The sequence below is a fragment of the Miniopterus schreibersii genome (genome assembly GCF_964146895.1).
Source record: "Miniopterus schreibersii genome assembly, chromosome: 3".
Lineage (NCBI taxonomy): Eukaryota > Metazoa > Chordata > Mammalia > Chiroptera > Miniopteridae > Miniopterus > Miniopterus schreibersii.
This window is the reverse complement of record NC_138103.1, coordinates 36,648,296-36,661,988: the sequence shown is the minus strand read 5'-3', so window position 1 is coordinate 36,661,988 and position 13,693 is coordinate 36,648,296. Positions and strand designations below refer to the sequence as shown.

General features: G+C 36.4%; 1 protein-coding gene across 2 annotated transcripts in view; it reads left to right on the top strand.

Annotated features, from left to right (window-relative positions):
• Positions 1-9,409, top strand: part of SRFBP1 (serum response factor binding protein 1) — a 49,688-nt gene extending 40,279 nt beyond the window's left edge. For both annotated transcript variants that reach the window (XM_081133430.1, XM_081133429.1), the window contains 4 exons: positions 1,382-1,463; positions 2,425-3,136; positions 4,806-4,843; positions 8,480-9,409. In XM_081133430.1, coding sequence (XP_080989556.1) covers positions 1,382-1,463; positions 2,425-3,136; positions 4,806-4,843; positions 8,480-8,670 — 1,023 coding nt within the window. In that variant the 3' untranslated portion in view covers positions 8,671-9,409. The remainder of the gene's footprint in view (positions 1-1,381; positions 1,464-2,424; positions 3,137-4,805; positions 4,844-8,479) is intronic.
• Positions 9,410-13,693: the final 4,284 nt, after the last annotated feature.

Here is a 13,693-nt window from a genome sequence, read left to right as displayed (position 1 = left end):
GATGTGTATAATGGTTGGTTATATAGCGAATTTGGGAGTGTTCCCATAAAACTTTATTTTATAAAAAGGCAGCAGGTGAGAACTGGCCCATTGGCCAGTTTGGCAAACACCAGTTATAAGAGTCAAATACTTTTACAAAATTTCTTGTGAAAATAGGCCTTTGTTTTCTTCCACTTTCAACTTAAGTTGATTCTTATGGAATTGATCCTCGCATCAGTCTGTTTTTATTAATACACTTTGAGCATTAGCTGTTGGTGTCTGTAAGGATTTAGATCTCAGCCCTCTGCCATGTCATGTATGTACCTTTCCACCCTCCAAACTGAAGTTAGGTGAATGTTTTGTGGTTATGTTATTTTAACCATAAGCCACATAGTGAGTGATTACTTTTCCTTTTCCATAATATTTCTGTTTCCTATAGTTTATAATTGTTATGTTTGTTAGTTTTCTATCTTCTCTCTAGCATAACAGCAGACTCCTCAACAGTTATTGAAATCTCCTCTGAAGACATTTAATACACCAGGTGTTCTACATCTAAAGCTTCTGTCAGCATCCTGGGGATTCCTTTTGCCTGGACCTCTTCTTCCTTATATCCCCTGCCTTCCTCATTTTTTGTATCCTTCGTATTAGTGGGGCGGTAGCTTCTTGGGAGAATGGTTCAAGGAATGTAAACTTTTTTAAACCTTGCATGTTTGAAAATCATTTTCTTACAGAGGTTTAGAAGCATTGCTTTATTGTCTTTGACCTCCTATCCTGATTCCTGAATTTTATTTATTTTTTTTAGTGATTTGATTGGTGGGTTTTTGGGGGTTTTTTGGTGGGGTTTTTTTTTGTTTTTTTTCTGAAAGCTTGTAAACTTCAATATGCTGATGTAACTCTATTTTCATATACTGTGTTGAGCCTTTTCAGCCTGAAAAGTCATGTCCTTCTTTAGGATTTCTATGCTACAGCTTTTAATATGCTTTCTATGAAACTCAAGCAAGCATGTTTTACCCATAAACTTTAGCAGCCCCGCTTGTCACTGAGTGATCAGGATACCAGCAGTAGGCTTTTTTCTCAGATTCTCTCATATCTTTTCAAGGTAGATAATTGCTAAGTGTCTTAATTGGAAATTCAAACATTATAGTAGTCATAAGTTATATCATGGCGCTTAATACAATGTTATTTGATTCTTCCATATTAATTTAGTCTTAACTCGATCTTTTATGTTCTTTGAAAGCGGGAGCTCTGTTATACCTTTAAAATATCACCTGTGATGCCAACCACAATTTTGGAAAGATATTAAATACACAAGGAATATTTATTTATTGATTACATGATAATTACAATTGTTCAAGGACAGTAGTATTTTTGTCAGCATGAATTTTATTGTTTCAATTTGCAGCCTGATTCTACTGCAACTGAAAGAGCAGTTGCCAGATTAGCAGTGCACCCTCTTCTGAAGAAAAAAGTAGATGTGCTAAAAGGTATGAATTAAATGACTTTTAAGCCGTGTACTTAAATGCATTTGTGTATATTACTTTGAATAAATGACTGTTGATTTTTTTGTGTTTTTGCTTCTATTTTCTTTCTTTTGGATCTTTTATATTATAAATATCTCTTTCACATATTTCCATATGTGGGAAGGTACTTAATAGGGAAGGTATTTGATATTTGAAGAAAAGCTAAATCTGTATTTTTTTCCTAAATTCTAATATATGAGTATATGTAACATATTCATGATAATATTGAATTCAGTTGCTTTCTAATAATTGATGTAACTCATATTACTTTTGATGTTGCTGCTGCTTAGCCACATAATTTATGTGTATGTATATTATAAAATGTATTGAAAGAATTAATGCTTTTGTCACTGATGAGAAGATACTTATTTGTATGTCTGAAAGCCTGTTTATAATACTCTACAATGACGTCAGTACATTATTCCTGCAGAAATTAAAGTTGCCATTTTGTTTTATTTGCATTCAGAACAGTTTTTACTGTTCTTCAGAACTTCAAGGCATAAAATGATGTTTTTAAAATTAATTTTAGATTTTAAATGGATACTCCTGAGCATTTCTTATAAGTTTGGTTTCTAAAAAGTCAGATTTCTTTGTGAGCAGACCCATTCATTATACATACAGTCATGCATCAGTTAACAACAAGGATACATTCTAAAAAATGAATTTTTAGGAGATTTTGTAATTATGCGAACATAGAGGACACTTACACAAGTAAGATGGTATGGCCTCCTACACTCCACTGTAATCTTACGTGACCACTGTCACATATGCTGTCCGCTGTTGATGGAAACGTCATTGTGTGGTGCATGATTGTATTTAATATAATGCATAAATTATCCTAAGTCTTTCTAAGTAATTTAAAAAATACTGTACTGAAAGAGTGACATTTTATGCTGAAACAAGTTGTGTGCTATTTCTCTTGCAGCTGCTGTCAAAGCCTTTAAAGATGCAAGACAAAATGATGCTGAAGTTAAGTCACCAAAGAATGCTGCAGAAGAAAACCATTCCAAGGACAATTCAGGTTCAAATGATGATGCCATTAAGTTACAGCATGAAGGAGCTATTATCAGTGAGCAAAAAGACAAAGAAACCAAAATACTGGCAAAGAAACCAATAAATACCTCAAAAGAAAAAATAGCAAAGATGGAACATGGACTCAAAACAGTGGACATTCCAAATTCTTCATCACAGCCTTCTGAAAAGGATTCTGTAGTTCCCTCTGGACCCCCAAAGACACCTGCTGACAGTAAAATGAAACCGTTACATCCAACCAAAAAGAGGAAAGAGCCTGATAGCTCCCTTGGTGGTGACAGTGATGGAGAAGAATTACATGGAGAAGAGAAGGAGTACTTTGATGATAGCACAGAAGAAAGGTTTTACAACCAGTCTTCCGTGTCTGAGGATAGTGACAGTGGTGATGACTTCTTCATTGGGAAAGTCAAACGGACACGAAAGAAGGAAAGTAGTTGCCATTCTTCAGTTTTGGAACAAAAATCCTCCCAAAAAGTGTACCCTGAAGAAGATATACTTGATACCTGTCAGGGTATAAGAAATAACAAAAACAAGCCAAGTACAGAAGCAAGGAAATTTGAATCAGTGTTTTTCCATTCTTTATCTGGAGCTAAAAGCTCTGCAAGGTATATTTTTGTATTTGGAAATACTTATTAGTTCTTAAATTTAAAAAAATATTAAATATTTACACATTCTAATAATGAGAAGAGACTACTTCCCCTCCATAATTCTGATTTATGCAAAATACATCCTGTGACTTGGACCTGTCCCACTTTATGTTAGGATAATACATACAAACACGCATATGGCAATGACACATTTTTCCAGCTTCATAAGAAAATGAGATGTTATAGCCAAATAATTTTTCTAGCTAATTTAAGTTTATCCCTTCAATTATCAAAGTTTTGAATGTTGAGTTAGCTTTTGATGAAAAACTTTTGAAAATGTCTCATATGGCTCAAACTTTAAACAAAATGAATAGAAATATAGTGGGTTTGGGGGTTTTTTGTTGTTTTTGTTTTTTTTGTTTGTTAACCTACGGCCATTATGGTAAACACCAATTATTTTATTATGTATTCCTATTTCAGTACATACAGCTGCTTGCCCTAATACCTAGTTTCTCCAGACTGCTTTGTATTTAGTGATGCTGCTGTGCCTATCTCTGCTGTTAACCACCACTTTCCACAGCTGTTCTGTTATAAAGCAATATTTATTTTCATTTGTAATTTTAATCAGGTAGGGGATATCTTCACACATAGTAAGCTAATTTCTTCAATAATAGCTATTTTCCTCAGTAAACTTTTTCTATATATTTATAGGTCAGGGATCATTTTTAATATAATAGAAAATGTGATGTTCAGAATTTTTTGAAAGAAGTAGAAGTATGAAAAAGGCACACAGCCATCTTTGGAGCCTTGAAAATAATTAAAATATTACTTATATCTCCCAAACCTGCTTCAAAAGGCAACCTTTTTTTCTCATTTGAAAAGAACACATCACTATCCCTTTCCTTTCTCACAAAATGCAAATATTAATTTCTGTTATATGTGACTCATTCCCCTTGTGAGAATGTTTTTGAAATTCTTTATCTAGATAGTCCTCAAGAGTAGATAAGAGGTAACCATAGGATATTTTATGTCCAGAAGCCCATATAAGGATAGAGAGAGGAAGCTTCCCATGTGTTTCTGTAGTAATATTGGGGCCTAACAAACCTTTGATGTAGGTAAAATTTAGGGGTTTTAAAAATTTTTTATAGATTGCTGGTGGACTGAGGGAGAGTACTATAGTCCATTGAATGAATTTGAACGATCAGTTTTATTACATATCTTCTTAAGTCAGAAGATTTTTATCTTTTTAAATTTTGTTTTTCAATTACAGTTTACATTCAACATTATTCATTTCAGATATACAGTATAGTATTTAGACAATCATATACTTTACAAAGTATTGCTCCGATATTTCCAGTACCCACCTGGGATCATACGTAGTTATTACAGTATTATTGACTATATTCCCTGTGCTGTACTTTACATCCCTGTGACTGTTTTGTAACTACCGATCTATACTTTTTTAATCCGTTCATATTTTTCATCCAAGCCCCCAAACCCTCTTCTCTCTGGGAGTCATCAGTGTATTTTCTGTATCTGAGTCTGTTTCTATTTTGTTTGTCTCCTTTATTTTGTTCTTTAGATTCTACATGTAAATGAAACCATACGGTATTTATCTTTCTCTGACTCTTAAGTCAGAAGATCTGCTTATCTTTTAAAAGTCCTAATGGTGTTTTTCTTCTTTTAGAAATTATAGAGAGCAGGCTCCGAAAAGCAGCACCCCAGGTATGTTATCAGTGGCTACCTGACCCCCATGCAAGTAAGCAATGCCTTGTCCAAGTGGAAGAATAAAAAATTCCGGTAGCTCAATAGCCTGAGTGAATTATGTACCCACAGAAATGGAATCAGAGCATCTTCTAATTATCAATGTAATTTTAAATTTAATTTTTCTCCCCCTAAACCCTGCCAGTGGGAAAGGTATAGACAAAAGTTATTGGGAAATATTGGGTCTATTTAGTTTATCCTTTTTTTTTTATCTTCACCTGAGGATATTTTTTCCATTGCTTTCTAGAGAGTGGAAGGGAGGGGAGGAGGAAGAAGAGGGGGAGAGAGAGAGAGAGAGAGAGAGAGAGACATCAACGTGAGAGACACTTTGATTGGTTGCCTTCTGCACAAGCCCTGGCCTAGGGCCAGGAATTGAACCTGCAACCCAGGCATGTGCCCTTGACCGGGAATCGAACCAGCGATCCTTTGGTACATAGGCCGACACTGTAACCACAGAGCCACACCAGCAGGGCATTTAATTCATTCCTTACTTTAATTATTGTTTGAGTTATATCTTAGTAAACACTGTGCTTTTAAATATTCAGTAACAAGCATGTTACTTTCTGGGTTGAGAGTAAAATCAAAGTTTTTTGTTTTGTTTTTTTTTTAATCACTGGAGTTCATGCTAGAGAGGAAGAGGTAGGTAGAGAGAGAGAGAGAAAGAGAGAGAGAGAGAGAGAGAGAGAGAAACATCAATCAGTTGCCTTCCATATGTGCCCCAACCGGGGAGCAAACCCTCAACCCAGATATGTGCCCTGACCAGGAATCAAATCGGCAACCTTTAGGTGCACAGGACAGCATTCCAATCAACTGAGCCACTCTGGCCAGCTCAAAGTAATTTTAAATTATTATATTGTTGTAAATCAATATATTTGGGTAGGCTGACTCTGTGCACATTCCAAACTCTCACTGATTTAAAACAATAAAAATTTATTTCTCACATCACAGCCCACCATGAATCAGCAGAGGGGCTATGTTTCACATAGTCATTCAAGGATTAAGCTTCTTTTGGCTCCTTCCTTTTCCAGTTCCCAGATATTCTCCATTTGGCCAACAGAAGAAATAATATTCATGGAGAATTTTGCAGGAGGTTATCATGGGCCAGGCCTGAAAGTGGCAGGAATCAGTTCTGCTCACATTTCATTAGCCAAAATTCAGTTACATGACTCCACCTATCCACAAGGGAGCTAAGAAATGCAGTCTGACTCTGTGGCTAGAAGGAAAAAGAAAGTAGAATTCTTGAACAGGTAATGACCATCCTTTTGATCACCAAATGCCCATTTCACTTTTCCTCACACACATAGAGCACACTTACCTCCTTCCCAGTGAAGCCGACCCAAAGTCCCATCCAGATCAAAGCCCAGGATCAGTGAGTGATGATATGGTGCTTTCCATCAGGTCTCATGGGTGTGACTGCTCCAAATTGGGTGACCTGTGCATTCAAAAAAGAAACTGGCCCTGGCCAGTGTGGCTTGGTTGGTTGAGCGTTGTCCCATGCACCGAGGGGTCATCCATTCGATTCCCTGTCAGGGCATGTGTCCAGGTTGGGAGTTTGGTCCCTGGTCAGTTTGCTTGACGGGGGCAGCCAATCAATGTTTCTTTCTTACATCCATGTTTCTCTCTCTCCCTCTCCCTTCTTTTCTCTCTAAAATCAGTAAAAGCATATTTAAAAAAAAAAAAAATGCCTGCCCCCAACTCATACTAAATATTTAGTGTCAAAGGAGGGGCAAAGTAACTATAATAAACCTTTCAACCAGTTAAGGGAAAATGGGAAGGCACACAACACATTTACTACCTGATCAAAGAGAACTAGAGGCACAAAATGGAAAAGTCTGCAAGGAGCAGATAGATGGATGAATAAGAAAAATTCACCAAGTTGATGGTTATTTGTTACAGTCTACTATGCATAATACTGCAAGTAGTATTCTGAAATAGGGTAGAGCCATTAAAATAACAAAAATTTTGCCCTTGGTGGTGTGGCTCAGTTGGTTGGACATCATCTCATGCACCAAAGATTTCTGGTTCAATTCCCAGTCAGGGCAGATGCCCAGGTTGTGGGCTCAGTCCCTGGTAGGGGGCGTGCAGGAGGCAGCTGATCAGCGTTGCACTTTCACATCAATGTTTCTCTTTCTCTACCTCTCCTTCTCTCTAAAACTCAATAAAAATATTTTTTAAAAATTTGGCATTGGCTTAGCAGTTCAGTGGTAAGAAAATAGATATCTGACGCTGAAAAGTGAGCATCTTGTGTACTAAAGATAGGTAAAACGGTTGGCAGTGAACTTGGGAAGCAGGCTCCATGTGAGAGAGAATAGAAGCTTCCAGTGGCTATAACTCAGTTATCTGACCTCACCTAACTGTAGCACCATGGAAAATACATTATGGTTGTGCACCTAGAAGGAAAAGAAGATGAGCTTTGTCAAACACATGGCCATCTGCCTCATTTACCTTATTTTCACAAACATAGGATAACTAAACTAAAGGCACCCCCTTGTTTTCCCAATGAGGAGACCCTTGTAAAAGAGTTGGTTTGTTTTTGCTTAACTTATATATATGTAATATTTATTAATTTATTTACACATGCAGATTTACTTTGCATGATTATAAAAATATATTTTTAGTTTAGAAATACTGTCTTATTCAAACTTCAGTTATCATGAAACAGTTTTATTTAACATTTAAACTCGTCTTCACCACTATAGTCCCTGTTTGAGCATTACAAATTTCTAGGTCACATGTGATTTGTACAAGGTGTGGGGCCTTTTGAATCTGTGTACAGTGATATTTTGGAAAGATTATCCCAAACTGTGTGCACTTGCTTATAAAACATTATGCCATTTGCTTTTTAAGGAGATCTTTAAAAGGCTTTTGACAGTGATGTCTAAATTGCAATGGAGAAATTATACATCCCTAGGACTGTTTAATACATCTATATTAAACTTTTTACCTCCCTGTTCCTTTCTGATTCTGTAAGCATGCATTGATTCATGTCGTTTCAAGCTGGTATATCTTTCCCAAACAGTACTTTGTTGTTCAAAGTAATGTAATTGGAGTGCCTCATAATATAACAGGCTGTGAGGACTAGAATACAAGTTGCCGCCCTCATATCTGATGGATAACTTTATGACTAAAACAAAACTTTGTCTTGTATTGGAGTAGATTTAGTAATTTACCTTTTAGCAATAACTTTGTTCAGTAACAGAAAGGAGTGAAATCAATTAATAGCCCTTTAAAAATTAACCTATCCCATCAACACTGTCAGATTATCTTAGTAAAGATGTGTACTTTCTGACTATATCTGCTTCACACACAGGTATCATAAGCAAATGATATTTCTTAAGACAGCACAGCATATATTAGGAGGCAAACAATACACATCTGCTTACAAAGATTAGGAAGCATGTGTCCCAAACTGCCTGCTGGTGAATATTTCAACTTCACACTGTTCCCTGGTGGACTTAGATTTTAAATTGTGAGGTATTTCATTTCAGTAAAACTAAATTTCTTCTTCAATACTGATTTGAGAAGATGAAATATATTTCTCTTGTATGTTGTTTGGGTATATAGTTAGTTTTTATTATTTTTGCTTTCTCTTCGCAGGTCCAGTTTTTGAGCAAAATGACCCTCAGCTCACGAATCAGTTTAAGAAGAGTGCACAGAAAGTACCAGAAAGTACAAAATGGCAGACACAGCTGCCTCTCCATCCTTCGTGGGAAGCAAGCAGGAGGCGGAAAGAGCAGCAATCTAAAATCGCTGTGTTTCAGGGGAAAAAAATTACGTTTGACGATTGAGTAGTTCTTCTTTTTGTGAACTTGTCCATATAAAAATTCTTTTTCTTCTTTTTGTTTCTTACCAGCCTGTTATTAAAACCCGTATTTGAAAAAGTCTCTTTGGAAGGGGTAGAGAAATACGTTTGTTGTCTTTATTTCTCTTCTTTAAGTATGTGCAAGTTATGTTTACATAAACCTTCCACAAACCAACTACATAAATTGGTTTTTAAAAATATGCCCATACTGTTCCCTTTATAAAAGAATTTTATAAAAGAATTCTTTATAAAAGAATTGAGATTATATCTCAGATTTCCTCATTTGTGCTTATCATGAAGTGTATTTCACTGGATTAGGTCTGTGTTTCTTTGCCTTGAAAATAAAAGTTGTGGTATATTTAAAATAATAATAGAAAAATATGAGGAAATTGTAGCTATTTGAAATAGATCACCTTTATTAAAAGTTATTCTTGTTAGGAAAACTAAGATTAAGATAGCAGTGTTTGGCCTTGGCCAGGTAACTCAGTTGGTTAGAGCATTGTCCCAGTACACCAAGGATGCAGGTTCCATGCCCGTTCAGGGCATGTACAAGAATCAACCAATGAATACATCAATACATAGAACAACAAATAGATGTTTCTCTCTCTTTCTCTCTCCCCCCTTTCCTTTCTCTCTAAAATCAATTAAAAAAAATAGTAATGTTTATTATGGGTGTACAGATAATAAATTATACAAATAAATATGAATTTTTATTATAGTTTTAATTATTTGTGATCTTGTACTTTTTGACTTTTAGTTTTCCAGGACAGTTTTGGATTTCTGAATTATATTTTAATTATTTAGGCAACATACATTGTTTAAATGTAGCTACACAACCAAAAATTGGTTTTATATTTCACTGCATATAAATATTTCTGTTAAATTCAGAATGTACAACATCTAATTACATGGCTATGTGCTCTTATAGGTACGTTGTTTGAGGAATCAAAGATTGGAATTTATATGAACAAGTTCTGAAGGAGGTAGGATTGAAAGAGCATTTCTACTGATAGCTGAGCAGAAAGGTTATGAGGTGACTCACTGAGGAAGGGGCTACTCTGTACATCATAGTACTGTTATTAAAAGGAAAACAGGATTTTAAAAATCCCTTTAAAAGTTTCACTTTTGCTGCTCTGGGAGTAATTAAAGGTTCTTGGTTAACTAAAAGTAACTAAATTCTGTGATTTTTATGTGTTGGTGCTATTAATGGCAGGGAAAGCCTTCTGGTTAGCAGGAATGAATTCTCAAGCCCTGGAGAGTCATTTCTATCTTTTCCAAGAGCTTAAAAATTTAGCTACCTTGAGCAGTGGAATTCCAGAGATTGTGCAGAAAGAAAAATACATTCCTGTGTTGAATGCAAAATTTGTTTTTTTCTACTTTCAAATTTTATTTTGATGTAATATCAGTTATTTAAGATTGAAATTAATTTCAATTGAAATTTTAATTATGAAAATGTATTACAGGAAAGAATGAAAGAAAAATGCCTCTATGCCTACCCAGATTTAGCCAAACTGCAAAGTTGAGAGCACTGTTCTCCAAACTGCCAAGCCTGCTCAAGACTTTTTACCCCAGTTGCAAGGAGTTAGGGGCCCACTACAAAGAAGAGTCCACACAAGACCATTCTCACTTCTGACACCAATTGCAGGTTTGGAGGTGGTGTGCAGGGAGGGAGAGTGGGGTGAAAGGTTCCCCATACATTCTGAGGTTCAGAAATTTGCTGGAAAAACAGCTCGCTGAAATCAGTTATAGTCACAAAGTTTATTACAGGGAAAGTGTACAAGTTATAAACAGCCGTAGGAAGAGATGCATAGAACACATCTATGAGGGTTCTAGATGCAAAGGCTGCTCTTGTTCTCAGGACGAATTATCATCCTGGCATCAATATACAGATTGCCAATCTGAGGAGCTCACTCAAGCTTTTGTGTCCAGAATTTTTACTGTGCCTTCAATATCTAGGCATGATTGATTGATTGCCCACATGATTGTTCCAGATGGACTGATACCACATGACCCAAAGCCCCTATCCTAAATCACATGGTTTGTCTCTTTTAGTGTAGCCAGCCCCTACCCTAAACAAAGATAGTCCTATCAGGTATAACATAGATTGCCTTCAAGAAGCTGAAGGGAGCCCTAGCTGGTGTGGCTTAGTTTGTTGAGCATCATCCCATGCACCCATGCAACTGAGAGGTCCCCAGTTGCTTGTAAGGGCACATGCAAGGGTTTTGGGCTTGATCCCCAGTAAGGGGTGTGCAGGAGATGTTTCTCTCTCCCTCTCCCTCTATTGAAAAAAAAAAAAAGAAAAAAAAAAAAGCTGAAGGCAAAGACAATTCTCTTTGGGCAAGGCCAAATTCTTTGCTACACAATAGACTGCACCCAAATTCTGCAAACATTTTCCTGCATTAACGTTTTACTGCCTTTTTACCTAGGGGACTTGCGCATCTGTGAATTTTGCTGTCTGTGGGGAAGCAAGGGTCCTGAAACCAATCCACTGTGAATACTGAGGAACAATTAAGTTTTGGGGGGATCAAAAGTTATACACAGACGTTTGACTGCGGGGTTGGCACCCCTCACCTTCATGTTCAAGGGTCAGGGATACATACAGTGGAATTATTCAGCCATAAAAAGAGTAGCAATATTGATACACACCATGACATGGATGAACTTTGAAAACATCATGTTAAGAAAGTCAGAAACAAAATATAGTTCCACTTACATGAAATGTTCAGAATGAATAATTCCATAGAGACCAAAAGTAGATTAGTGATTGTTCAGGGCTGGGTGAGTGAGGCATGGTGAATAACCACTAATGGGTATGGCATTTCTTTTGGATTGGTGAGTGTGTTCTGGAATTGGATGTGGTGTTGGTTGCAGTTTTCTCAATATACAAAACCCCACTGAATTCTGCACTTTAAAATGTGAATATTATGGTACGTGAATTGTATCTCAATTTAAAAAATAATAAAGTTACCTGGATTAGTGCTTTGCCCCTCCTTTCTTCTATGGAGTACATCCAGTTTTGGTCACATGCTTCTGATGGTGTTTTATTTTAAGGATTTATCCTTCTTTATTGCTAATTTGATTTATATTTTTATTTTGAATATATAAAACATTAACATTGTTCCATAAGTTAAAGCCACGTAAAGTGCTATACTCAGAGAAGAGGCAACTCCCTGCTTTCCACCTCATTCCCATATATTCCCTATAGATAATCTCATTAGTCCCTGATGTATCCTTGCTGTGTTTCTATTTACATAGATGAACAAATATATGTGTATTTCATTAGTTCCTCTTCTATATACAAAATTAGCATTGCCTAGATGCTTTTATGAGCTTTGCTTTTTTCCATTAAAAAATATATCCTGGAAATCACTCCAAGTCTCTTCATTGAGATCTTTATTTAAAACAAAACAAATTTTATAGTACTCCATTTGGGTAACCTATTTGAAAAAATAATTACAAAAAACTTTCCCTACCTGGGGAAAGAACAGGGAGCACAGAGAATCTCAAATAAGAGGAACCCAAAGAGGCCCACAGCAAGACACATCATAATTAAAATGCCAAAGGTTAAAGACAGAGAATCTTAAAAGCAGCAAGAGAAAAGCAGTTACCTACCTACAAGGGAGCACCCATACCACTGTCAGCTGATTTCTCAACAGAAACTTTGCAGGCCAGAGAGTGGCAAGAAATATTCAAAGTGATGAAAAGCAAGAACCTACAACCAAGATTACCCAGCAAAGCTATCATTTAGAACTGAAGGTCAGATGAAGAGCTTCACAGATAAGAGAAAGCTAAAGGAGTTCATCACCACCAGACCAGCATTACAGGAAATGTTGAAGGGTCTTCTTTAAGAAGAAGCTAATGAACAAAAGAATCTGACAAACGGAATAGATCCAGAGACATTCACGCAGGCAACAGACTGTCCTGTCTTAGAGGGAAGGGGGAAGGGTGATGGACGGTGGGAAGAGATTAACCAAAGAAGTTATATACATGCATGCATAACCCATGGACACAGACAATAATGGGGTGAAGGCCTGGGGAGGGGGTGGGAGCGAGGTGGAGGGGGTCAACTGGAGGGAAAAAACGGGGATGCCTGTAGTACTTTCAATAATAAAATACAGAAGGAAAAAGAAAAACAGATGCATTTTCATATTGTGTGTATGTTCCTAGTGGTAGAAATGTTATGTCAGAAGGTAAATACATAAGCAGTTTTGTTTAAAAATTTCTGAATTTTCCTCCATGAAGGATGTACCAATTTGTATTTCCACCAGCAATGTATGAGAGAGGCCTGTTTCCCTGCAACCTCTCCAACAAAGTTTGGTGTTTTACATTTTTATTTTCACTAGTTGGATAAGTGAGAAATTACCTTACCTTGGTGTAGTTTTACTGTGTACTCTTCTTTCTATGGGTACAGTTGAATACTTTTAATTTTTAAGAACTTCTTTTGAATCAATTTTTGTGAATTTGTTGTCTTGCCCATTTTTCTGTTGGTGAGGAGTTATTTTTTTTGGTCTTTTCCCCCTAATTTTTAAGATTTATTTTTACATTAGGGATACTAGCCCTTTATCTGTTATATGTGTTGCAAATATTTTTTCCAAATTTGTCAGTTGTCTTTTGATTTTATGTTGTTTACTTGTCTATCATGGTTCTCAGCCACTTTTACGTAATCAGATGTATCAGTTTCTCTTTTCATTTTCTTCTGTTTCATTTTTGCATATGGATTTGGAGTCATAGTTAGAGAATCTCCACTGTTGTTTGCTTTTTACTTTGTCTGATAACCGTGTTGCTGCCCTTGCTTGCTTGCTTGCTTGCTTTTTTTAAAAATATATCTTTATTGATTTCAGAGAGAGGAAAGGAGAGACAGAGAGAAAGAGGTAGAAACATCAATGATGAGAGAGTCATTGATCGGCTGCCTCCTGCATGCCCCTGACTGGGGATCGAGCCTGCAACCCGGGCATGGGCCCTGACTGGGAATCGAACCCCGATATCCTGTATCCTAGGTCGATGCTCAA